This window comes from Patagioenas fasciata, chromosome 31, assembly GCF_037038585.1.
Source record: "Patagioenas fasciata isolate bPatFas1 chromosome 31, bPatFas1.hap1, whole genome shotgun sequence".
NCBI lineage: Eukaryota > Metazoa > Chordata > Aves > Columbiformes > Columbidae > Patagioenas > Patagioenas fasciata.
Window position 1 is genome coordinate 3,853,215 of NC_092550.1, and position 27,196 is coordinate 3,880,410.

General features: G+C 63.1%; 1 protein-coding gene across 1 annotated transcript; it reads right to left on the reverse strand.

The window, feature by feature from the left end:
• POU2F2 (POU class 2 homeobox 2) lies at positions 1 to 26,387 on the reverse strand. The gene is made up of 11 exons (XM_071800526.1): positions 26,350 to 26,387; positions 17,456 to 17,490; positions 17,084 to 17,178; positions 15,041 to 15,229; positions 9,965 to 10,061; positions 9,041 to 9,132; positions 7,850 to 7,999; positions 6,802 to 6,943; positions 4,428 to 4,643; positions 1,880 to 2,063; positions 1 to 106 (listed from the first exon to the last, which is right to left on the reverse strand). The coding sequence occupies exons 1-11, from the start codon at positions 26,385 to 26,387 to the stop codon at positions 1 to 3; spliced, it is 1,344 nt and encodes a 447-aa protein (XP_071656627.1).
• Positions 26,388 to 27,196: the final 809 nt, after the last annotated feature.

Here is a 27,196-nt window from a genome sequence, read left to right on the forward strand (position 1 = left end):
CTATAGAAATCCCCCCCCCACCCCATAGGGTGAGCCCATAGGTTTGTGTAGGGCGGTACCTGTTGTGCTGGAGGCCACGGGGGGCGCGAGGCCGGGGGGGGGGCACCTGGGGGGGGACACAGGGGTCATATGGGGACATAGGGGACAACACGGGGGGACACAGGGGTCATATGGGGACATAGGGGACAACACGGGGGGGACACAGGGGTCATATGGGGACATAGGGGACAACACGGGGGGACACAGGGGTCATATGGGGACATAGGGGACAACACGGGGGGACACAGGGGTCATATGGGACATAGGGGACAACACGGGGGGGACACAGGGGTCATATGGGGACATAGGGGACAACACGGGGGGACACAGGGGTCATATGGGGACATAGGGGACAACACGGGGGGACACAGGGGTCATATGGGGACATAGGGGACAACACGGGGGGGGACACAGGGGTCATATGGGGACATAGGGGACAACACGGGGGGGACACAGGGGTCATATGGGACATAGGGGACAACACGGGGGGGGACACAGGGGTCATATGGGGACATAGGGGACAACACGGGGGGGACACAGGGGTCATATGGGGACATAGGGGACAACACGGGGGGACACAGGGGTCATATGGGGACATAGGGGACAACACGGGGGGGACACAGGGGTCATATGGGGACATAGGGGACAATATGGGGGGGGACACAGGGGTCATATGGGGACATAGGGGACAACATGGGGGGACACAGGGGTCATATGGGGACATAGGGGACAACACGGGGGGACACAGGGGTCATATGGGGACATAGGGGACAACACGGGGGGGACACAGGGGTCATATGGGGACATAGGGGACAACACGGGGGGGACACAGGGGTCATATGGGGACATAGGGGACAACACGGGGGGGACACAGGGGTCATATGGGGACATAGGGGACAATATGGGGGATGATACGGGGCGGGTGCTGGGGATGCAGGGGGGGTTGCAGGGGGCGGTTTTTGGGAGGGGGGGGGTCCTGGGGGGGAATCCCTGGGGGGGTTTCCCAGGGGATTCCCAAGGGAGTTTCCCATTGGGGGGTGGGGATTCCCAAGGGGCTTTCCCAGGGGGTTTCCCAGGGGTTTCCCAAGGGGGTTTCCCATGGGGGGTGGGGATTTCCAAGGGGTTTCCCATGGGTTTTGGGGGGGTTTCCCCCTGTGACTCATGGTCGGGGGGGGGGGAGGGGGGGTACAGGGGGTGCTTCCCATTGGGGGTGGGGATTCCCAGGGGGTTTCCCAGGGGGTTTCCCAGGGGGTTCCCAAAGGGGTTTCTAATGGGGCAGTGGGGATTCCCAAGGGGGTTTCCCACGGTTTTTGGGGGGGTTTCTCCCCATAACTCATGGTCGGGGGGGGGGGGTATGGGTGGTGCTTCCCATTGGGGGTGGGGATTCCCAGGGGGTTTCCCAGGGGGTTTCCCAGGGGATTCCCAAGGGGCTTTCCCAGGGGCTTTCCCGGGGGTTTCCCAGGGGGTTTCCCAGGGGATTCCCAAGGGGTTTCCCAAGGGGTTTCCCAGGGGATTCCCAAGGGGCTTTCCCAGGGGGTTTCCCAGGGGGTTTCCCAGGGGATTCCCAAGGGGTTTCCCAGGGGGTTTCCCAGGGGATTCCCAGGGGATTCCCAGGGGGTTTCCCAGGGGATTCCCAAGGGGTTTCCCAAGGGGTTTCCCAGGGGATTCCCAGGGGATTCCCAGGGGGTTTCCCAGGGGGTTTCCCAGGGGGTTTCCCAGGGGTTTCCCAGGGGATTCCCAGGGGGTTTCCCAGGGGGTTTCCCAAGGGGGTTTCTAATGGGGCAGTGGGGATTCCCAAGGGGTTCCCCACGGTTTTCGGGGGTTTCCCCCCGTGACTCACGGTCGGGGGGGGGTACGGGGGGGCCTTGCCGAGGGGGGGGGGTGGGCGCCCCCCCCGCCCCCCCGCAGGGGTTGATTCGCTTCTCCTTCTGGCGCCGGTTGCAGAACCAGACCCTGATCACCTCCTTCTCCATCTGCAGCTGCTCCGCCAGCACCAGGATCTCCTCCGACGTCGGCTTCTGGTTCTGGGGGCGCGGGGGGACCCCACATCCCGGGGGTGAACGGGGGGCCCCGGGGACACAGGGACAGGGGGACATTGGGACATTGGGACAGAGGGATGTGGGGGGACATGGGGGACATGGGGGATATGGGGACATTGGGACAGGGGGATGTGGGGATATGGGGATATGGGGGACATGGGGGGATATGGGGGGATATGGGGGGATATGGGGGTTATGGGGGACATGGGGGGACAATGGGGATATGGGGGACATGGGGGGACATGGGGACATGGGAGATATGGGGACATGGGGGACATGGGGGGACACGGGGGACATGGGGGGATATGGGGGACATGGGGGATATGGGGGGATATGGGGACATGGGGGGATATGGGGGGATATGGGGGCATGGGGGGACAATGGGGACATGGGGGGACAATGGGGACATGGGGGACATGGGGGACATGGGGGGACATGGGGACGTGGGACATGGGGGATATGGGGACATGGGGGATATGGGGGGATATGGGGGGATATGGGGACATGGGGGATATGGGGACATGGGGGATATGGGGGACAGGGGGGATATGGGGACATGGGGGGACATGGGGACATTGGGACAGGGGGATGTGGGGATATGGGGATAATGGGGATATGGGGGACATGGGGGATATGGGGGGATATGGGGGATATGGGGACATGGGGACATGGGGGGATAGGGGGGGATATAGGGGGATGGGGGGACATGGGGGGACATGGGGGCACACAGGGACATCGGGGGATATGGGGACATGGGGACAGGGGGATGTGGGGACACAAGGACATTGGGACATGGGGGATATGGGGACATGGGGGGATGTGGGGACATGGGGACAGGGGGATGTGGGGATATGAGGACATGTGGACACGGGGACAGGGGGACATGGGGGCCCCTGTATTGGCCCCACCCCCTGTCACAGAGGGGACTGGGGGGTCCCCCCATGTGTGATGTGACCCCTGCAGGGGCCCATGTCCCCCCATGTCCCCAGATCCCCCATACCCCCCATATCCCCCTATACTCCCCATATCCCCCCATACTCCTCATGTCCCCACGTCCCCATCCCCCCCCATGTCCCCATAACCCCCCATGTCCCCCATATCCCCTCATGTCCCCATCCCCCCCATCCCCCCCATATCCCCCCATCCCCCCCATTCCCCCATACCCCCCATCCCCCCCATATGTCCCCATATCCCCCATATCCCCCCATCCCCCCCCATGTCCCCATCCCCCCCCATATCCCCCATGTCCCCTTCCCCCCCATGTCCCCATATCCCCCATATCCCCCCATCCCCCCCATGTCCCCATATCCCCCAATATCCCCATATCCCCCATACCCCCCATATCCCCCCATCCCCCCCCATGTCCCCATATCCCCCATATCCCCCTATATCCCCTTATCCCCCCATATCACCCCCATCCCCCCATGTCCCCATATCCCCCCATATCCCCCATATCCCCCATGTCCCCATCCCCCCCATGTCCCCATATCCCCCAATATCCCCATATCCCCATACCCCCCATATCCCCCCATCCCCCCCCATGTCCCCATATCCCCCCATGTCCCCATGTCCCCATATCCCCCCATATCCCCCATGTCCCCATACCCCCCATGTCCCCATCCCCCTCATGTCCCCATCCCCCTCATGTCCCCATATCCCCCAATATCCCCATATCCCCATATCCCCCATACCCCCCATATCCCCCCATCCCCCCCATCCCCCCCGTCCCCCCCATCCCCCCCATGTCCCCCCATGTCCCCATATCCCCCATATCCCTCATATACCCCCTATGTCCCCCATATCCCCCCATATCCCCCATATCCCCCATATCCCCCCATATCCCCCCATGTCCCCATATCCCCCCATGTCCCCCCATGTCCCCATATCCCCATATCCCCCATATCCACATATCCCCCCATATCCCTCTATATCCCCTTATCCCCCCATATCACCCCATATCCCCCCATGTCCCCATATCCCCCCATACCCCCCATATCCCCCATATCACCCCCATCCCCCCCATGTCCCCATATCCCCCATGTCCCCATATCCCCCATACCCCCCATATCCCCCCATCCCCCCCCATGTCCCCATATCCCCCATATCCCCATATTCCCCCATGTCCCCCTATATCCCCTTATCCCCCCATATCACCCCATACCCCCCATATCCCCCATATCCCCCATATCCCCATATCCCCCCCCATGTCCCCATATCCCCCAATATCCCCATATCCCCCATACCCCCCATATCCCCCCTTCCCCCCATGTCCCCATCCCCCCCCATATCCCCCATGTCCCCCACGTCCCCCCATCCCCCCCGTGTCCCCCCGTGTCCCCCGCCCCTCACCGCCAGGAAGCTCCTCTCCAGGGCGAAGCGCACGTTGGTCTCGATGCTCGTTCGCTTCTTGCGGCGCCGCCCGGGGGGGAGCCCCAGCGCCCCTCCCCCCCCCGGGCCCCCCCCGCCGCCCTCCAGCGCCGCCCCTCCCCCCCCCGCCCCCCCCCAGCGCGGGGGAGGGGCCCAGGGGGTGCGCGTGGGGGAGGGAGGAGTCCAGGGACATGGTCTCTGCGGGGGAGGGGGCACGGGGTCAGGGGGGCATGGGGACATGGGGGGTATGGGGACATGGGGGGATATGGGGGATATGGGGGGTATGGGGACATGGGGGACATGGGGACATGGGGGGTATGGGGGATATGGGGGGTATGGGGGGATATGGGGGGTATGGGGACATGGGGGATATGGGGGATATGGGGGGTATGGGGGGATATGGGGGGTATGGGGACATGGGGGGATATGGGGGGTATGGGGGATATGGGGGATATGGGGGGTATGGGGACATGGGGGGATATGGGGGGTATGGGGGATATGGGGGGATATGGGGGGTATGGGGGATATGGGGGGTATGGGGGATATGGGGGTATGGGGGATATGGGGACATGGGGGGATATGGGGGGTATGGGGGATATGGGGATATGGGGGATATGGGGGGATATGGGGGGTATGGGGGATATGGGGGGATATGGGGGGACATGGGGACATGGGGGAATATTTGGGGTATGGGGCGTATGGGGACATGGGGGGATATGGGGGACATGGGGGGATATGGGGACATGGGGACATGGGGGGATATGGGGACATGGGGGGACATGGGGGGATATGGGGGATATGGGGCATATGGAGACATGGGGGGTATGGGGGGATATGGGGGATATGGGGACATGGGGGGATATTTGGGGTATGGGGGGTATGGGGACATGGGGGGATATGGGGGGAATATGGGGACACATGGGGGGACCATGGGGACACACGTCCCCCATATCCCCACGTCCCCAATGCCCCCAGTGTCCCCAATGCCCCCAATGCCCCCAATGTCCCCATTGTCCCCATTGACCCCAATGCCCCCATTGTCCCCATTACCCCCATTACCCTCATTGTCCCCAATGTCCCTATTGTCCCATTGCCCCCATCACCCACATCACCCCCATTACCCCCAATGTCCCCATCACCCCCATTGCCCCCATCACCCCCATCTCCCCCATCGCCCCCATTGCCCCCAATGTCCCCATTGCCCCAATGTCCCCATCACCCCCCTTGCCCCCATTGCCCCCAATGTCCCAAATGCCCCCATTGCCCCCATTACCCTCAATGTCCCCATCGCCCCCAATGTCCCCATCACCCCCATTGCCCCCATCGCCCCCATTACCCTCAATGTCCCCATTGTCCCCATTGTCCCCATTACCCCCAATGTCCCCATCACCTCCATTGCCCCCATCGCCCCCATTGCCCCCAATGTCCCCATTGCCTCCATTGCCCCCCTATGTCCCCATCACCCCCATTGACCCCCATTGCCCCCATCGCCCCCATTGCCCCCATTGCCCCCATTACCCCCAATGTCCCCATTACCCACAATGTCCCCATCACCCCCCTTGCCTCCATTGCCCCCATCGCCCCCATTGCCCCCCATTGTCCCCATCACCCCCATTGCCCTCATTGCCCCCATTACCCCCAATGTCCCCATTGCCCCCCAATGTCCCCATCATCGCCCTTGCCCCCATTGACCCATTGACCCCATTGCCCCCATTGACCCCATTACCCCCAATGTCCCCATCACCTCCATTGACCCCATTACCCCCCTATGTCCCCATCATCGCCCTTGCCCCCATTGCTTCATTGACCCCATCACCCCCAATGTCCCCAATGTCCCCATCGCCCCCAATGTCCCCATTGCCTCCATTGCCCCCCTATGTCCCCATCACCCCCATTGACCCCCATTGCCCCCATTACCCCCAATGTCCCCATTACCCCCAATGTCCCCATCACCCCCCTTGCCTCCATTGCCCCCATCGCCCCCATTGCCCCCCATTGTCCCCATCACCCCCATTGCCCTCATTGCCCCCATTACCCCCAATGTCCCCATTGCCCCCAATGTCCCCATTGCCCCCATTGTCCCCATTGCCCCCAATGTCCCCATTGCCCCCATTGCCCCCATCGCCCCCATTACCCTCAATGTCCCCATTGCCCCCATTGACCCCATTGACCCCACTGCCCCCCAATGTCCCCATCACCCCCAATGTCCCCATCGCCCCCAATGTCCCCATCACCCCCAATGCCCCCAATGTCCCCAATGTCCCCATTGCCCCCAATGCCCCCAATGTCCCCAATGTCCCCATCGCCCCCAATGTCCCCAATGTCCCCAATGTCCCCGCTGTCCCCGTGTCCCTACCCGCGTCGCTCAGCCACTTCTCGAGCAGGGGCCGCAGTTTGCACATGTTCTTGAAGCTCAGGTTCAGCGCCTCGAAGCGCGAGATCGTGGTCTGGCTGAAGTCGTTCCCGTAGAGCTTCCCCATGGCCAGCCCCACGTCACCCTGGGGACAGCGGCACGGTGGGGACATCGGGGGCGATGGGGGCGGTGGGGACATCGGGGGTGATGGGGGTGATGGGGACATTGGGGGCAATGGGGGTAATGGGGGTGATGGGGACATTGGGGGTAATGGGGTCAATGGGGATGATGGGGACATTGGGGACATTGGGGGTAATGGGGGCAATGGGAGCAATGGGGTCAAGGGGGGTGATGGGGACATTGGGGGAAATGGGGACATTGGGGGAAATGGGGACATTGGGGACATTGGGGACAATGGGGGCGATGGGGACAATGGGGACATTGGGGGCAATGGGGGCAATGGTGGCAATGGGGGCAATGGGGACATTGGGGACATCGGGGGTCAATGGGGGTCAATGGGGGTCAATGGGGACATTGGGGACATTGGGAGTCAATGGGGGTCAATGGGGGTGATGGGGACATTGGGGACATTGGGGACAATGGGGGCGATGGGGACAATGGGGACATCGGGGGGCAATGGGGGCAATGGGGACATTGGGAGTCAACGGAGGTCAATGAGGGCAATGGGGACATTGGGGACATTGGGAGTCAATGGGGGTCAATGGGGACATTGGGGACATTGGGAGTCAGTGGGGGTCAATGGGGGCAATGGGGACATCGGGGACATTGGGAGTCAATGGGGGTCAATGGGGGCAATGGGGACAGTTTGGGGACATTGGGAGTCAGTGGGGGTCAATGGGGGTCAATGGGGACATTGGGGACGTTGGCAGTCAATGGGGGTCAATGGGGGCAATGGGGACAGTTTGGGGACACAGGGATGGGGCCAGACTGGGGCCATGGGGACAGGGGCCGGTGGGGGCCGCGGGGGTGGGGTGGGGGCCACCTGGGGACGCTGGGGACGTTGGGGACGCTGGGGACGCTGGGGACAGACCTGCGTGAAGCCCAGCTTGATGCGGCGCTGCTTGAAGGTGCGGGCGAACTGCTCCAGCTCCTCCAGGTCACTCGGCTCCTCGGGGGGGGACACGACGGGGGGGTCCCCGGGGGGCAGGGGACACTCGGGGGGGCCCGAGCGCGGCACGGCCTGCGGGGCAATGGGGACATTGGGGACATGGGGGCGGTGGGGGCGGTGGGGGCAGTGGGGGCAATGGGGACATTGGGGACATGGGGGCGATGGGGGCGGTGGGGGCGATGGGGGTAATGGGGGTAATGGGGGCAATGGGGGTAATGGGGACATTGGGGACATGGGGGCGATGGGGACATTGGGGACAATGGGGACATTGGGGGCAATGGGGGCAATGGGGACATTGGGGACATGGGGGCGATGGGGGTGATGGGGGCAGTGGGACACATGGGGGTGATGGGGACATTGGGGACAATGGGGACATTGGGGGCAATGGGGGCAATGGGGACATTGGGGACATGGGGACAATGGGGGCAATGGGACAATGGGGGCAATGAGACATGGGGACAGTGGGGACAGTGGGGCAATGGGAACAGTGGGGACATTGGGGGCAATGGGGACATTGGGGACAATGGGGGCAAGGGGGTCAATGGGGACATGGGGACAATGGGGGCAAGGGGGTCAATGGGGACATGGGGACAATGGGGGCAAGGGGGTCGATGGGGACATTGGGGACAATGGGGGCAAGGGGGTCAATGGGGACATGGGGACAATGGGGGCAATGGGATGCGGGGACAGTGGGGGCGATGGGGACATTGGGGACAATGGGGGCAATGGGGACATGGGGGTAATGGGGTCAATGGGGACATTGGGGGCAATGGGGGCACTGGGGACAATGGGGACAATGGGACACAATGGGGTCACAATGAGGGGGTCAGGGGCTCGGGGTGGGTTGGGGACACTCAGGGGGACCCAATGGTGTCACCGCCTGGGCTGGGGACACAGGGGGGGTTGGGGGGGGGGGCAGGATTTTGGGCGGATTTCTGGGGTTTTTGGGGTCCCCCCATCCCTGGGGGGTGGGGGGGATTTGGGGTCATTTGGGGTGATTTGGGGGTCGGTACCTGGGGGTCAGTTTTGGGGTGATTTGGGGGGGTTGGGGGTCAGTTTTGGGGTGCTTTGGGGGGTTGGGGGTCAGTTTTGGGGTGACTGGGGGGTCAGTACCTGGGGGGGCAGCGTCCCGCGGGGGTTGGGGGGCAGCAGCCCCCCCGGGTTGGGCTGTGGTGGCTGGAACAGGTTCTGGGGGGACAGGAGCCCTGGGGGGACAATGGGGGGGGGTCAGGTGACACAGGTCCCCAGCCCCATGGTCCCATATCCCCCCATGTCCCCCCATGTCCCCCCATTGCCCCCATGTCCCCCATTGTCCCCCTGTCCCTCCATGTCCCCATGCACCCCATGTCCCCCCATTGTCCCCATATCCCCCCATGTCCCCCCATATTCTCCCATGTCCCCCTGTCCCCCATGACCCTCATTGTCCCCATGTCCCCATTGTCCCCATTGTCCCCCATGCCCCCCATTGTCCCCATATCCCCCATGTCCCCCATTGACCCCATGTCCCCCATATCCCCCCATTGTCCCCCTGTCCCCCATGCACCCCCGTATCCCCATATGTCCCCATATCCCCCCACGTCCCCATGTCCCCCCATGTCCCCATGTCCCCCCATGTCCCCATGTCCCCCCACGTCCCCATGTCCCCCCATTGTCCCCCTGTCCCCCATGCACCCCCATATCCCCATATGTCCCCATATCCCCCCATGTCCCCCCATGTCCCCATGTCCCCCCATATCCCCCCATTGTCCCCCTATCTCCCATGCACCCCCATATCCCAATATGTCCCCATATCCCCCCACGTCCCCATGTCCCCCCATGTCCCCATATCCCCCCATGTCCCCATGTCCCCCCATGTCCCCATATCCCCCCATGTCCCCATGTCCCCCCATTGTCCCCCTGTCCCCCATGCACCCCCATATCCCCATATGTCCCCATATCCCCCCATGTCCCCCATTGTCCCCATATCCCCAATATCCCCCATGTCCCCCCATTGTCCCCATTGTCCCCCTGTCCCCCTGTCCCCCCGTCCCGCCGCACCTGCCTGTCCGTGCTGGGGCAGCAGGAACTGGGGGCCCTGCAGGGGGTGTCCAGGTACCAGCACCAACTGCTGCAGCTGGAGCAGCTGCTGGATGTCCTGGGGGGACACGGGGACAATGGGGGGACATGGGGACAGCGGGGGCGATGGGGACGATGGGGGCGATGGGGACGATGGGGGCGATGGGGACAATGGGGGCGATACGGGCAATGGGGACATTGGGGATAATGGGGGCAATGAGCGCAATAGGGACATGGGGACAATGGGGGCAATGGGGGCATGGGGACAATGGGGACAATGGGGGGCATGGGGACAGTGGGGGTGATGGGGACAATGGGGGTGATGGGGACAATAGGGGCAATGGGGGCAATGGGGGTGATGGGGACAGTGGGGGTGATGGGGACAATGGGGGTGATGGGGACAATGGGGGCAATGGGGGCAATGGGGGTGATGGGGACAGTGGGGGTGATGGGGACAATGGGGACAATGGGGGCAATGGGGGCAATGGGGGCAATGGGGGCAATGGGGGACATGGGGACATGGGGGGCAATGGGGGCATGGGGGACAATGGGGGCAATGGGGACATGGGGGACAATGGGGGCAATGGGGACATGGGGGACATGGGGGGCAATGGGGGCATGGGGGACATGGGGGACATGGGGGGCAATGGGGGCATGGGGGACAATGGGGGCAATGGGGACATGGGGGACATGGGGGGCAATGGGGGCATGGGGGACAATGGGGGCAATGGGGACATGGGGGACATGGGGGACATGGGGGGCAATGGGGGCATGGGGGACAATGGGGGCAATGGGGACATGGGGGACAATGGGGACAATGGGAGCAATGGGGGGGACAATGGGGTGGACAATGGGGACACTGGTGTCACACAGGGGGACACTGGGGTGACATTGGGGACACTGGGGTTGGCAGTGGGGACATTGGGGTAACACAGGGGACACAGTGGGGACACCATTGGGGTGACCTGGGAGACACTGGGGTGATACTGGGGTGACACTGGGGTGACAGTGGGGTGACATTGGGGTGACACTGGGGTGACACGGGGAACACGAGGGTGACATGGGTGACATTGGGGTGACACTGGAGGTGACCTGGGTGACATTGGGGTGACTCAGGGGAACACGAGGGTGACATGGGTGACATTGGGGTGACATTGGGGTGACACTGGGGGTGACACAGGGGAACACGAGGGTGACATGGGTGACATTGGGGTGACACTGGGGTGACACTGGGGGTGACATTGGGGTGACACGGGGAACACGAGGGTGACATTGGGGTGACACTGGGGTGACACTGGGGTGACATTGGGGTGACATTGGGGTGACACAGGGGAACACGAGGGTGACATGGGTGACATTGGGGTGACACTGGGGTGACACTGGGGTGACATTGGGGTGACACGGGGAACAGAGGGTGACATGGGTGACATTGGGGTGACACTGGGGTGACATTGGGGTGACATTTGGGTGACACTGGGGAACACGAGGGTGACATGGGTGACATTGGGGTGACACTGGGGTGACACTGGGGGTGACATTGGGGTGACACTGGGGTGACACTGGGGTGACATTGGGGTGACACTGGGGTGACACGGGGAACACGAGGGTGACATGGGTGACATTGGGGTGACATTGGGGTGACATTGGGGTGACATTGGGGTGACATTGGGGTGACACTGGGGGTGACCAGGGTGACATTGGGGTGACACTGGGGTGACACTGGGGTGACATTGGGGTGACACAGGGGAACACGAGGGTGACATGGGTGACATTGGGGTGACACTGGGGGTGACCCGGGTGACATTGGGGTGACACTGGGGTGACATTGGGGTGACACGGGGAACACGAGGGTGACATTGGGGTGACACTGGGGTGACACTGGGGTGACACTGGGGTGACATTGGGGTGACACTGGGGTGACACGGGGAACACGAGGGTGACATGGGTGACATTGGGGTGACACTGGAGGTGACCTGGGTGACATTGGGGTGACTCAGGGGAACACGAGGGTGACATGGGTGACATTGGGGTGACATTGGGGTGACACTGGGGGTGACACAGGGGAACACGAGGGTGACATGGGTGACATTGGGGTGACACTGGGGTGACACTGGGGGTGACATTGGGGTGACACTGGGGTGACACTGGGGGTGACACAGGGGAACACGAGGGTGACATGGGTGACATTGGGGTGACACTGGGGTGACACTGGGGGTGACATTGGGGTGACACGGGGAACACGAGGGTGACATTGGGGTGACACTGGGGTGACACTGGGGTGACATTGGGGTGACACGGGGAACAGAGGGTGACATGGGTGACATTGGGGTGACACTGGGGTGACATTGGGGTGACATTTGGGTGACACTGGGGAACACGAGGGTGACATGGGTGACATTGGGGTGACACTGGGGTGACACTGGGGGTGACATTGGGGTGACACTGGGGTGACACTGGGGTGACATTGGGGTGACACTGGGGTGACATTGGGGTGACACTGGGGTGACACGGGGAACACGAGGGTGACATGGGTGACATTGGGGTGACACTGGGGTGACATTGGGGTGACACAGGGGAACACGAGGGTGACATGGGTGACATTGGGGTGACACTGGGGGTGACCCGGGTGACATTGGGGTGACACTGGGGTGACATTGGGGTGACACGGGGAACACGAGGGTGACATTGGGGTGACACTGGGGTGACACTGGGGTGACATTGGGGTGACACTGGGGTGACATGGGGAACACGAGGGTGACATGGGTGACATTGGGGTGACACAGGGGTGACACTGGGGGTGACATTGGGGTGACACGGGGAACACGAGGGTGACATGGGTGACATTGGGGTGACACTGGGGTGACACTGGGGGTGACACGGGGAACACGAGGGTGACATGGGTGACATTGGGGTGACACTGGGGGTGACCCGGGTGACATTGGGGTGACACTGGGGTGACATTGGGGTGACACTGGGGTGACAGTGGGGTGACATTGGGGTGACACTGGGGTGACACGGGGAACACGAGGGTGACATTGGGGTGACACTGGGGTGACAGTGGGGTGACATTGGGGTGACACTGGGGTGACACGGGGAACACGAGGGTGACATGGGTGACATTGGGGTGACACTGGAGGTGACCTGGGTGACATTGGGGTGACTCAGGGGAACACGAGGGTGACATGGGTGACATTGGGGTGACATTGGGGTGACACTGGGGGTGACACAGGGGAACACGAGGGTGACATGGGTGACATTGGGGTGACACTGGGGTGACACTGGGGGTGACATTGGGGTGACACTGGGGTGACACTGGGGGTGACACAGGGGAACACGAGGGTGACATGGGTGACATTGGGGTGACACTGGGGTGACACTGGGGGTGACATTGGGGTGACACTGGGGTGACACTGGGGTGACACTGGGGTGACATTGGGGTGACACTGGGGTGACATTGGGGTGACACTGGGGTGACACGGGGAACACGAGGGTGACATGGGTGACATTGGGGTGACACTGGGGTGACATTGGGGTGACACAGGGGAACACGAGGGTGACATGGGTGACATTGGGGTGACACTGGGGGTGACCCGGGTGACATTGGGGTGACACTGGGGTGACATTGGGGTGACACGGGGAACACGAGGGTGACATTGGGGTGACACTGGGGTGACACTGGGGTGACATTGGGGTGACACTGGGGTGACATGGGGAACACGAGGGTGACATGGGTGACATTGGGGTGACACAGGGGTGACACTGGGGGTGACATTGGGGTGACACGGGGAACACGAGGGTGACATGGGTGACATTGGGGTGACACTGGGGTGACACTGGGGGTGACACGGGGAACACGAGGGTGACATGGGTGACATTGGGGTGACACTGGGGGTGACCCGGGTGACATTGGGGTGACACTGGGGTGACATTGGGGTGACACAGGGGAACACGAGGGTGACATGGGTGACATTGGGGTGACACTGGGGTGACACTGGGGGTGACACGGGGAACACGAGGGTGACATTGGGGTGACATTGGGGTGACACTGGGGTGACACTGGGGGTGACATTGGGGTGACACGGGGAACACGAGGGTGACATGGGTGACATTGGGGTGACACTGGGGTGACACTGGGGGTGACACGGGGAACACGAGGGTGACATGGGTGACATTGGGGTGACACTGGGGGTGACACAGGGGAACACGAGGGTGACATGGGTGACATTGGGGTGACACTGGGGTGACACTGGGGGTGACATTGGGGTGACACGGGGAACACGAGGGTGACATGGGTGACATTGGGGTGACACTGGGGTGACACTGGGGGTGACACGGGGAACACGAGGGTGACATGGGTGACATTGGGGTGACACTGGGGGTGACCCGGGTGACATTGGGGTGACACTGGGGTGACATTGGGGTGACACGGGGAACACGAGGGTGACATGGGTGACATTGGGGTGACACTGGGGTGACATTGGGGTGACACTGGGGGTGACACAGGGGAACACGAGGGTGACATGGGTGACATTGGGGTGACACTGGGGTGACACTGGGGGTGACATTGGGGTGACACGGGGAACACGAGGGTGACATGGGTGACATTGGGGTGACACTGGGGGTGACCCGGGTGACATTGGGGTGACACTGGGGTGACATTGGGGTGACACGGGGAACACGAGGGTGACATGGGTGACATTGGGGTGACACTGGGGTGACACGGGGAACACGAGGGTGACATGGGTGACACTGGGGTGACACTGGGGGTGACCCAGGTGACATTGGGGTGACACTGGGGTGACATTGGGGTGACATGGGTGACATTGGGGTGACACTGGGGGTGACCCAGGTGACATTGGGGTGACAGTGGGGTGACATTTGGGTGACACTGGGGTGACACGGGGAACACGAGGGTGACATGGGTGACATTGGGGTGACACTGGGGTGACACTGGGGTGACACGGGGAACATGAGGGTGACATGGGTGACATTGGGGTGACACTGGGGGTGCCCCGGGTGACATTGGGGTGCCCCGGGTGGGGGGGTGGGGGGCGTTACCTGAGCGCTGAGCTGGAGGGGCTGGGACAGGAGGGGGGGAGGGGCGGGGGGGGGCGGGCCCGGGGGGGTCCCGGCGGGGGGGGCGGTGGCGGCGGTGACGGTGACGTTGACATTGACCTGGTGCTGCTGGAGCGCGGCCGCCAGCGCCTGCTGGAGCAGCAGCTGCTGCGGGGGGAGCAGCGCGGCCAGCTGGGGGACACGGGGACACGGGGACAGGGGGGCCATGGGGGCCATGGGGGTGATGGGGGTGATGGGGGCGATGGGGACATTGGGGGCATTGGGGGCGATGGGGGCGATGGGGGCAATGGGGGCGATGGGGGCGATGGGGGCAATGGGGGGCGATGGGGGCGATGGGGGCAATGGGGGCGATGGGGGCGATGGGGGCAATGGGGGCGATGGGGACATTGGGGCAATGGGGACATTGGGGGCGATGGGGACATTGGGGCAATGGGGGCGATGGGGGTGATGGGGGTGATGGGGACATTGGGGGCAATGGGGGCGATGGGGGCGATGGGGACATTGGGGCAATGGGGACATTGGGGGCGATGGGGACATTGGGGCAATGGGGACAATGGGGGCAATGGGGACAATGGGGGCAATGGGGGCGATGGGGGCAATGGGGGCAATGGGGCAATGGGGGTATTGGGGGCAATGGGGACAATGGGAGCATTGGGGGGATATGGGGGACATTGGGGACAATGGGGGCAATGGGGACAATGGGGGCAATGGGGACAATGGGGGGCAATGGGGGACATTGGTGGCAATGGGGGACATCAGGACATTGGGGGCAATGGGGTCAATGGGGGTAATGGGGGCAATGGGGACATTGGGGGCATTGGGGGCAATGGGGGGATATGGGGGACATTGGGGACATTGGGGGCAATGGGGACATTGGGGACATGTGGGGACAGGGTGGACGGGGGGACATTGGGGGACATGGGGGGGACAGGGGGACATGGGGGATATGGGGACACGGGACATTGGGGACAGGGGGACATGGGGGGACATGGGGACATGGGGACATCATGGGGACATCATGGGGACACACGGGGACACACGGGGACACATGGGGACACATGGGGACACATTGGGGACACACGGGGACACATGGGGACACGTTGGGGACACATGGGGACACATTGGGGACACATGGGGACACATGGGGACACATTGGGGACACATTGGGGACACATTGGGGACACGTTGGGGACACGTTGGGGACACATTGGGGACACATTGGGGACACATTGGGGACACATTGGGGACACATGGGGACACATTGGGGACACGTTGGGGACACATGGGGACACATGGGGACACATGGGGACACATGGGGACACGTTGGGGACACATTGGGGACACATGGGGACACATTGGGGACACGTTGGGGACACATTGGGGACACATGGGGACACATTGGGGACACAGGGGGACACGTTGGGGACACATTGGGGACACGTTGGGGACACGTTGGGGACACGTTGGGGACACATGGGGACACATGGGGACACATGGGGACACATTGGGGACACATGGGGACACATGGGGACACGTTGGGGACACGTTGGGGACACATGGGGGACACATGGGGACACGTTGGGGACACGTTGGGGACACATGGGGGACACATGGGGGACACATGGGGGACACATGGGGACACATTGGGGACACATGGGGACACATGGGGACACATTGGGGACACATTGGGGACACATTGGGGACACATGGGGACACATTGGGGACACATTGGGGACACACGGGGACACATGGGGACACATGGGGACACGTTGGGGACACATTGGGGACACACGGGGACACACGGGGACACGTTGGGGACACATTGGGGACACATTGGGGACACATTGGGGACACACGGGGACACATGGGGACACATGGGGACACGGGGGGGGAGCAGCAGGTTAGCAGCAGCCCCAAGCGCCCCCCCCGCAGCAGCGAAGCGCCCCCCGTGTCCCCAATGTCCCCAATGTCCCCAACGATGTCCCCAATGTCCCCCCCTCCCCCCCCGGCCCCTCCCCCACTCACCCCGGCCAGCTGCGCCCCCCCCAGCAGCAGGGGGGGGGGGCGGGGGGGAGGGGCTGCGCGGGGGGGGGCGGCTCCGGGGGCTCCTCGGCCTTCACCTGGGGGGGGGAGGGGTTATTTTGGGGGGAATCGGGGGGATTTTGGGGTCCCCCCCCCACCCGGAGGCGTTTCCTGTTTTTGAGGCCCCGGGATTTCCCCTCCCCCCCCCCGCCCCTCCCCCCCCCCGAGGCACCGAGCGGCAAAACAGGAACCGGGGGGGGGGGAGGGGCGGCCCAGGGGGTCATGGGGGGGTTGGGGGGCGGGGGGTTTGGGGGCGGGGTCTTTGGGGGCGGGGTCTTTGGGGGCGGGGTCTTTGGGGGCCCCTCCCCCCCGCACCTGGAGGTTCGTGTCGGGTCCATTCGTGTCCGGCTCTGTGACAATGGGGGGGGGAGGGGGGGGGGTGTCACCTGGGGGGTGTCACCCCCCCCCCCCATGTCCCCAGTGTCCCCCACGATGTCACCGTGTCACCCCCGATGTCCCCTCGTGTCCCCATGTCCCTCCATGTCCCCCCCTCAATGTCCCCAATGTCCCCAAGTCCCCCAATGTCCCCATGTCCCCCAATGTCCCCATGTCCCCCCCTCAATGTCCCCAATGTCCCCATGATCCCCCCATGTCCCCATGTCCCCCAATGTCCCCATGTCCCCCACATCCCCTCCAATGTCCCCATGTCCCCCCATGTCCCCAACCCCCCACTGTCCCCACGTCCCCCCCAATGTCCCCAACATCCCCCCAGTGTCCCCAACCCCCCACTGTCCCCACGTCCCCCCCAATGTCCCCAACATCCCCCCAGTGTCCCCAACCCCCCACTGTCCCCATGTCCCCCCATGTCCCCAACCCCCCGATGTCCCCCCACTGTCCCCATGTCCCCCAATGTCCCCATGTCCCCCTATGTCCCCAACCCCTCAACATCCCCAGTGTCCCCAAACCCCCCATGTCCCCACATCCCCCCAATGTCCCCATGTCCCCCAATGTCCCCATGTCCCCCACGTCCCCCCCAATGTCCCCATGTCCCCCTATGTCCCCATGTCCCCCACATCCCCCCAATGTCCCCAAACCCCCACTGTCCCCACGTCCCCCCCAATGTCCCCAACATCCCCCCAGTGTCCCCAACCCCCCACTGTCCCCATGTCCCCCCATGTCCCCAACCCCCCAATGTCCCCATGTCCCCCACATCCCCCCCAATGTCCCCATGTCCCCCCATGTCCCCAACCCCCCAATGCCCCCATGTCCCCCAAATCCCCCCCCAATGTCCCCAACATCCCCCCAGTGTCCCCAACCCCTCACTGTCCCCATGTCCCCCCATGTCCCCAACCCCCCGATGTCCCCATGTCCCCCCATGTCCCTCAGTGTCCCCACATCCCCCCCACTGTCCCCATGTCCCCAACCCCCCACTGTCCCCCAACCGCCCACTGTCCCCATGTCCCCCCAATGTCCCCAATGTCCCCATGTCCCCCAATGTCCCCATGTCCCCCAATGTCCCCATGTCCCCCCGATGTCCCCAATGTCCCCATGTCCCCCAATGTCCCCACGTCCCCCCAATGTCCCCATGTCCCCCCAATGTCCCCGATGTCCCCAATGTCCCCCCGTACCCGTGTGCTCCGTTGGCGCCTTCTCCACCTCCAAGGGCTTAGACATCCTTAGTGCTGGGGACACAGGGGGGACACAAATTGGGGGGGGGGGGGACCCAAATTAGGGTGGGGGACCCACACATTAGGGGGGGAGGGGACCCAGGCGTCCGGGGGGGACCCAGGCGTCCGGGGGACCCAGGTGTCCGGGGGACCCAGGCATCCGGGAGGGGGCACAGGTGTCTGGGGGGACCCAGGCGTCCGGGGGGGGACACATTGGGGGGGACACAAATTAGGGGGGAGGGGACCCAGGCGTCCGGGGGGGACCCAGGCGTTCGGGAGGGGACACATTGGGGGGTCACAAATTGGGGGGGGGGACACACAAATAGAGGGGGGGACACCCATACATTGGGGGGGGAGGGGACCCAGGCGTCCGGGGGGGACCCAGGCGTCCGGGAGGGACCCAGGCGTCCGGGGGGGGACCCAGGCGTCCGGCTCCCCCCCAATCCTCAAAACGATGCTCTTGGGGGGGGGGGGGGGGGGGGGGGGATGGGCAGACCCCCCCAAACCCACCGTGACCCCCCCGAAATGAATCGATGGGGGTGCTGCCCCTCCCCCCCCCCCCCCTTTACCTGTTCCTGGGGGTCCGGGGGGGTTTTTTGGGGGGGTTCGGGGGGGTTTTGGGGTTCCGGGGGGGTCTCGGTGCTGCCGATCGCTGGGAGCGGCGCGGTTGGATTTTGGGGGTGCCCCCCCCGGGCCCCCCCCGCGTGTGTTCCCCCCCCCCCATTTGCATAAAGCCCAATGACTCATTAACGAAGGCGCCGACACGCGGGGGTGGGGGGGGGGGAGGGAAGGGGCGTGGCCCCCCATTGGCTCCGCCCCCCCGCCGGCCCCGCCCCCCCCGGCACTTTCACTTCTCCTCCCGTTTCCCTTTCACCCCCTCCCCCCTCCCCCCCCCAAACGGCCCCGATTTGGGGACAAAACGGCGGAACCCGCCCCTCCCCCCACCGGGGGACACCCCCCCCAAATTCCCCCCTCCCCCCCAGGGACCCCTATGGCCCCTATAGAACCCTATAGAACTCTATAGTCTCCCCATAGCATCTTAGAGCACCCTACAGTGCCCCATAGCCCCCTATAGAACCCTATGGCCCCTATAGAACCCTAGAACCCCCTATATCCCCTACAGCCCCCTATAGAACCCTATAGCCCCCCATAGCATCTTAGAGCACCCTACGGTGCCCCATAGCTCCCTATAGAACCCTATGGCCCCTATAGAACCCTAGAACCCCCTATATCCCCTACAGCCCCCTATAGAACCCTATAGCCCCCCATAGCATCTTAGAGCACCCTACGGTGCCCCATAGCTCCCTATAGAACCCTATGGCCCCTATAGAACCCTAGAACCCCCTATAGCCTCTACAGCCCCCTATAGAACCCTATGGCCCCCATAGAACCCTAGAGCCCCTACAGCCCCCTATAGAACTCTATAGCCCCCCATAGCATCTTAGAGCACCCTATGGTGCCCCATAGCTCCCTATAGAACCCTATAGCCCCTATAGAACTCTATGACCCCCTACAGCCCCCTATAGAACCCTATAGAACTCAATAGCCCCCAACAGTGTTTCAGAGCACCCTACAGTGCCCCATAGCTCCCTATAGAACCCTATGGCCCCTATAGAACCCTAGAACCCCCTATAGCCTCTACAGCCCCCTATAGAACCCTATGGCCCCTATAGAACCCTAGAACCCCCTATAGCTCCTACAGCCCCCTATAGAACCCTATGGCCCCTATAGAACCCTATGGCCCCCTATAGAACCCTATAGCCCCCCATAGCGTCTTAGAGCACCCTACAGTGCCCTATAGCCCCTCCCCCCCAGGCCTATAGGGCCCTCTATAGGGGGTAGCACAGGGGGGTGACACGGGGGGACACAGGGGTGGCCTCACATGACCCCAAAGTGTCACCATGACCTCTCATGACCCCACAGTGTCACCACGACCTCGCACGACCCCCTGGTGTCACCATGGCCTTGCACAACCCCCTGGTGTCACCACGGCCTTGCACGACCCCCTGGTGTCACCATGACCTCGCACGACCCCCTGGTGTCACCATGACCTTGCACAACCCCCTGGTGTCACCGTCCCCTTGCACGACCCCCTGGTGTCACCACGACCTCGCACGACCCCCTGGTGTCACCGTCCCCTTGCACAACCCCCTGGTGTCACCATGACCTCGCACGACCCCCTGGTGTCACCATGACCTTGCACAACCCCCTGGTGTCACCGTCCCCTTGCACGACCCCCTGGTGTCACCACGACCTCGCACGACCCCCTGGTGTCACCGTCCCCTTGCACAACCCCCTGGTGTCACCATGACCTCGCACGACCCCCTGGTGTCACCATGACCTTGCACAACCCCCTGGTGTCACCACAGCCTTGCACAAGCCTTGCACGTCCCCCCCAGCCTTGCACGTCCCCCTGGTGTCACCATGACCTTGCACAACCCCCCAGTGTCACCACAGCCTTGCACGACCCTGCGGTGTCACCATGACCTTGCACCAGCCCATGGTGTCACCGTCCCCTTGCACAACCCCCTGGTGTCACCATGACCTTGCACAAGCCTTACACAACCCCCCCAGCCTTGCACGACCCCCTGGTGTCACCGTCCCCTTGCACAACACCCCGGTGTCACTATGACCTCGCACGACCCCCTGGTGTCACCATGACCTCCCACGACCCCCCGGTGTCACCGTCCCCTTGCACAACCCCCTGGTGTCACCACGACCTCGCACCAGCGCCCGGACGGACGGACGGACACGCCATGAAACCCCAGCAGACAGACGGACACACAGAGACACCTGCGGTGCCACCGGAGCGCGCGAAATGGGGACACGAGCGTGACACGAATGTGACACAAATGTGACACAAATGTGCGCCATGGCCAGGGTCCTGTCCCCGTGTCACTGTCCCAGTGTCACCACCCCCATGGTGTCACCATCCCACTGTCACCATCCCCCTGGTGTCACTGTCCCCATGGTGTCACCATCCCGATGTCACCGTCCCCATGGTGTCACTATCCTGGTGTCACCGTCCCCCTGGTGTCACCATCCCAGTGTCACCGTCCCTGTGGTGTCACTATCCCAGTGTCACCATCCTCATGGTGTCACCATCCCGGTGTCACCGTCCCTGTGGTGTCACTGTCCCCATGGTGTCACTATTCTGGTGTCACTGTCCCAGTGTCACCATCCCCCTGGTGTCACCATCCCAGTGTCACCGTCCCTGTGGTGTCACTGTCCCAGTGTCACCATCCCCCTGGTGTCACCATCCCGGTGTCACCATCCCCCTGGTGTCACCATCCAAGTGTCACCATCCCCATGGTGTCACCATCCCAGTGTCACCGTCCCACTGTCACCGTCCCCTGGTGTCACCATCCCCCTGGTGTCACCATCCCGGTGTCACCATCCCAGTGTCACCATCCCCATGGTGTCACCATCCCAGTGTCACCGTCCCACTGTCACCGTCCCCTGGTGTCACCATCCCCCTGGTGTCACCATCCCGGTGTCACCATCCCAGTGTCACCGTCCCAGTGTCACCGTCCCCCTGGTGTCACCATCCCAGTGTCACCACCCCCATGGTGTCACTATCCTGGTGTCACCATTCCCCTGGTGTCACCATTCCCCTGGTGTCACCATCCCCCTGGTGTCACCATCCCAGTGTCACCGTCCCCATGGTGTCACCATCCCAGTGTCACCATCCTCATGGTGTCACCATCCCCCTGGTGTCACCATCCCAGTGTCACCGTCCCCCTGGTGTCACCATCCCAGTGTCACCGTCCTCATGGTGTCACCATCCCCTGGTGTCACCATCCCAGTGTCACCATCCTCATGGTGTCACTATTCTGGTGTCACCATCTCAGTGTCACCATCCCCCTGGTGTCACCATCCCGGTGTCACCATCCCGGTGTCACCGTCCCCATGGTGTCACCATCCCGGTGTCACCATCCCAGTGTCATCATCCCCATGGTGTCACCGTCCCCCTGGTGTCACTGTCCCCCTGGTGTCACCATCCCCATGGTGTCACCATCCCAGTGTCACCATCCCCATGGTGTCACCATCCCAGTGTCACCGTCCCACTGTCACCATCCCCCTGGTGTCACTATTCTGGTGTCACCGTCCCAGTGTCACCATCCCGGTGTCACCATCCCCATGGTGACATCATCCCAGTGCCACCGTCCTCCTGGTGTCACCATCCCGGTGTCACCGTCCCCATGGTGTCACTATGGGGGGGGACACGGGGACATGGGGGGGGGACACACACATCACCCTGCAGACCCTGTGGACAGAGAGGGACGGACAGAGGGACGGGGGGATGGGCAGAGGGACGGACATGGGGACATGGGGACGGACGTGGGGACAGACAGAGGGACACAGGGACACGGGGACAGACGGACGGACACGGGGATGGACACGGGGACAGACAGGGGGACAGAGGGACGTGGGGACATGGGGACACAGGGACAGACATGGGGACAGACAGAAGGACACAGGGACACAGGGACGGACATGGGGACAGACAGATGGACAGAGGGACATGGGGACGGATGTGGGGACACGAGGACAGACGTGGGGACACAGGGACAGACATGGGGACGGACATGGGGACACGGGGACAGACACGGGGACAAGGGGACAGACAGACAGACACAGGGACATGGGGACGGAGAGAGGGACAGACGGGGACATGGGGACAGACACAGGGACGTGGGGATGGACATGGGGACACGGGGACAGACATGGGGACACAGGGATGGACATGGGGACATGGGGACGGACACAGGGACATTGGGACACAGGGACAGACGGACGGACACAGGGACGTGGGGACAGACACAGGGACATGGGGACAGACGGACGGACACAGGGACATGGGGACAGACATGGGGACGGACACAGGGACACGGGGACAGACACAGGGACATGGGGACAGACACAGGGACAGACATGGGGACACAGGGACGGACACAGGGACATGGGGACACAGGGACAGACGGACGGACACAGGGACGTGGGGACAGACACAGGGACATGGGGACACAGGGACAGACGGACGGACACACGGACACGGGGACAGACACAGGGACACAGGGACAGACATGGGGACGGCCATGGGGACACGGGGACAGACACAGGGACACGGGGACAGACACAGGGACACGGGGACACAGGAACAGCCGCCACCGGCCCCTCCCCCCCCGTCACCATGGCGACAGCGTCACCCCCCCCCCCCATCCCCCCTCCCCCCCCCCCGCCGCCTCCGATCGATCGAACGATTGGGGGCATTGATCGATTTTCGGGGTTTCCTGTTTGGGTTTTGTTGTGACGGGGGGGGAGGGGCGGGGGGAGGGGAGGGGAGGGGGAGGGGAGGGGAGGGGGAGGGGAGGGGAAGATCCCGGGGGGGAAATGGGGGGAAAACGGGGTAAAAATGGGGGGAAATGGGGTAAAAATGGGGGGAGGAGGATGAGGAGGATGGGGAGGATGGGGAGGGGATGAAGATGAAGATGAAGATGAAGATGGGGCAGGGGGGGACCCCCCAGGATCGGGCCCGGGGTGAGGATGAGGATGGGAAGGGACATGGGGATGAAGATGAGGATGAAGATGGGGATGAGGATGGGGATGAAGAGGAGGATGATGAAGATGAGGATGAGGAGGGGGATGAAGATGAGGATGAGGATGACGAGGGGGATGAAGATGAGGATGGGACCAGCACAGACCCCCCAGGATCGGGCCCAGGGTGAGGATGAGGATGGGAAGGGGAGGAAGATGAGGATGGGAAGGGGAGGAAGATGAGGATGAAGAGGATGAAGATGATGATGAGGATGGGGATGAAGATGAGGATGGAAACAGCAGGAGGGACCAACCAGCACCGAGGATGAAGATGAGGAGGAGGATGAAGACGAAGATGAGGATGAGGATGAAGATGAGGATGGGGCGATGAACACAAGGATGGGGATGAAGGTGAGGACGGGGACAGAGATGAAGATGAGGATGGGGATGAAGAGGAAGATGAGGATGGGGATGAAGATGAGGATGGGGATGGGGATGAGGATGAAGATGAAGATGAGGATGCAGATGAAGATGAGGATGGGGATGAAAATGAGGATGAGGATGGAGATGAAGATGAGGATGGGGATGAAAATGAGGATGAGGATGGAGATGGGGATGGGGATGGAGATGCAGATGAGGATGGGGATGGGGATGAAGATGAGGATGCAGATGAAGATGAGGATGAAGATGATGAGGATGGTGATGAAGATGAAGATGGGGATGGGGATGAAGATGCAGATGAGGATGGGGATGAAGATGAGGATGGGGATAGGGATGAAGATGAGGATGGGGATAGGGATGAAGATGGGGATGGGGATGAAGATGGGGATGGGGATAGGGATGAAGATGATGATGAAGATGATGGGGATGGTGATGAAGATGAAGATGAGGATGGGGATGAAGATGCAGATGAGGATGGGGATGAAGATGAGGATGAGGATGGGGATAGGGATGAAGATGATGATGAAGATGATGGGGATGGTGATGAAGATGAAGATGAGGATGGGGATGAAGATGCAGATGAGGATGGGGATGAAGATGAGGATGAGGATGGGGATAGGGATGAAGATGATGATGAAGATGATGGGGATGGTGATGAAGATGAAGATGAGGATGGGGATGAAGATGCAGATGAGGATGGGGATGAAGATGAGGATGGGGATGAAGATGATGATGAAGATGATGGGGATGGTGATGAAGATGAAGATGATGGGGATGAAGATGAAGATGAAGGGGATGAAGATGAAGATGAAGGGGATGAAGATGAAGATGAAGGGGGTGAAGCTGCAGACGCCGGCAGCACCGGGAGGCACCAACTGACCCCTTGGGGCGGGGGGGGCAGGAGGAGGAAACCGCGGGGGGGAGGAGGAGGAGGAGGAGGAGGAGGAGGAGGAGGAGGAAGCCAAAGAAGCCGATGAAGGGGCTGAGGATGAGGATGAAGATGGGGGGATGAACACAAGGGGGGGATGAAGATGAGGATGAGAATGGGGATGGGGCGATGAACACAAGGATGGGGGTGAAGATGAGGATGGGGACAGAGATGAAGAGGAGGATGGGGATGAAGAGGAAGATGGGGATGAGGATGGGGATGGGGATGAAGATGAGGATGGGGATTAAGATGGGGATGAGGATGAGGATGGGGATGGGGATGAAGATGAAGATGCAGATGAGGATGAAGATGATGATGAAGATGATGGGGATGGTGATGAAGATGAGGATGGGGATGAAGATGCAGATGAGGATGAAGATGAAGATGATGGGGATGAAGATGAAGATGAAGGGGGTGAAGATGAAGATGAAGGGGATGAAGATGAAGATGATGGGGGTGAAGCTGCAGACGCCGGCAGCACCGGGAGGCACCAACTGACCCCTTGGGGCGGGGGGGGCAGGAGGAGGAAACCGCGGGGGGGAGGAGGAGGAGGAGGAGGAGGAGGAAGAAGCCGAAGAAGCCGATGAAGGGGCTGAGGATGAGGATGATGAGGGTGATGAGGATGATGAGGAGGATGAGGATGATGAGGATGAGGATGCAGGGGCCCGGAGGAAGCCGGGGCGCCCCCCCCTTACCGGGCGCCTCCACCTGCGGGCGCCGCCGCCGCCTCCATCGGCTCCGGGTCCGGTTGCGGCTCCGCCGCGGGCACCAGAGCGGGGGGGGGGGGGGGCGGGGGGGGCGGGGGGGGCGGGGGGGGGCCGGACACGGGGGTCGCGCACGTGCGCGGGGGGGGGTCGGGACCCAGGCGGCCGAGCCGCGCCCCTCCCCCCACATCAACATCACCCCCCCCCCGGCTCGGACGCCTGGGTCCCCCCACCCCCCCCCCGCTTCTCACAGTGTTGGAGGCACTGACCCCTCCCCCAACGCGCAGACAGCGCCCCCTCCCCCCCCCCATTGCTGACCCCCCCCCCCCCATTACACAGACCCCTCCCCCCATTGCTGACCCCCCCCCCCATTACACAGACCCCTCCCCCCATTGCTGACCCCTCCCCCACATTCTGACCCCCCCACCCCCCCACCCCATTGCACAGACCCCTCCCCCCATTGCTGACCCCTCCCCCACATTGCAACCCCCCCATTGCTGACCCCTCCCCCACACTGGGACCCCCCCCCCCCCCATTGCTGACCCCTCCCCCACACTGGGACCCCCCCCCCCCCCCATTGCTGACCCCTCCCCCACACTGTTGACCCCTCCCCCACTTTACACCCCCCCCTTCGCACCCCAAACCATCCCCAGACCCCCATCATTTCCCCCCATCCCCCCCCCCACCATTTCCCCTCCCCCACCCCCCCGGCCCTTCCCCCACCCCCCAGCCCCTCCCCCCCCAGCCCAGCCCAGCCAAACAGACAAAAGCCGTTAGTGCTGGGTGGGGAGGGGGAGGGGCGACCCCCCCCAACTGCCCCTCCCCCCCTCCCCAAGCT

Coding starts and splice junctions, on each gene's coding strand:
- POU2F2 (XM_071800526.1), bottom strand. CDS start 26,387: ATGGAGGCGGCGGCGGCGCCCGCAGGTGGAGGCGCCCG. Junction 10,062..15,040: donor CCCTCCAGCTCAGCGCTCAG/GTAACGCCCCCC, acceptor GTGTCCCCCCAG/GACATCCAGCAGCTGCTCCA. Junction 8,000..9,040: donor GCGGGACGCTGCCCCCCCAG/GTACTGACCCCC, acceptor ATTGCCCCGCAG/GCCGTGCCGCGCTCGGGCCC.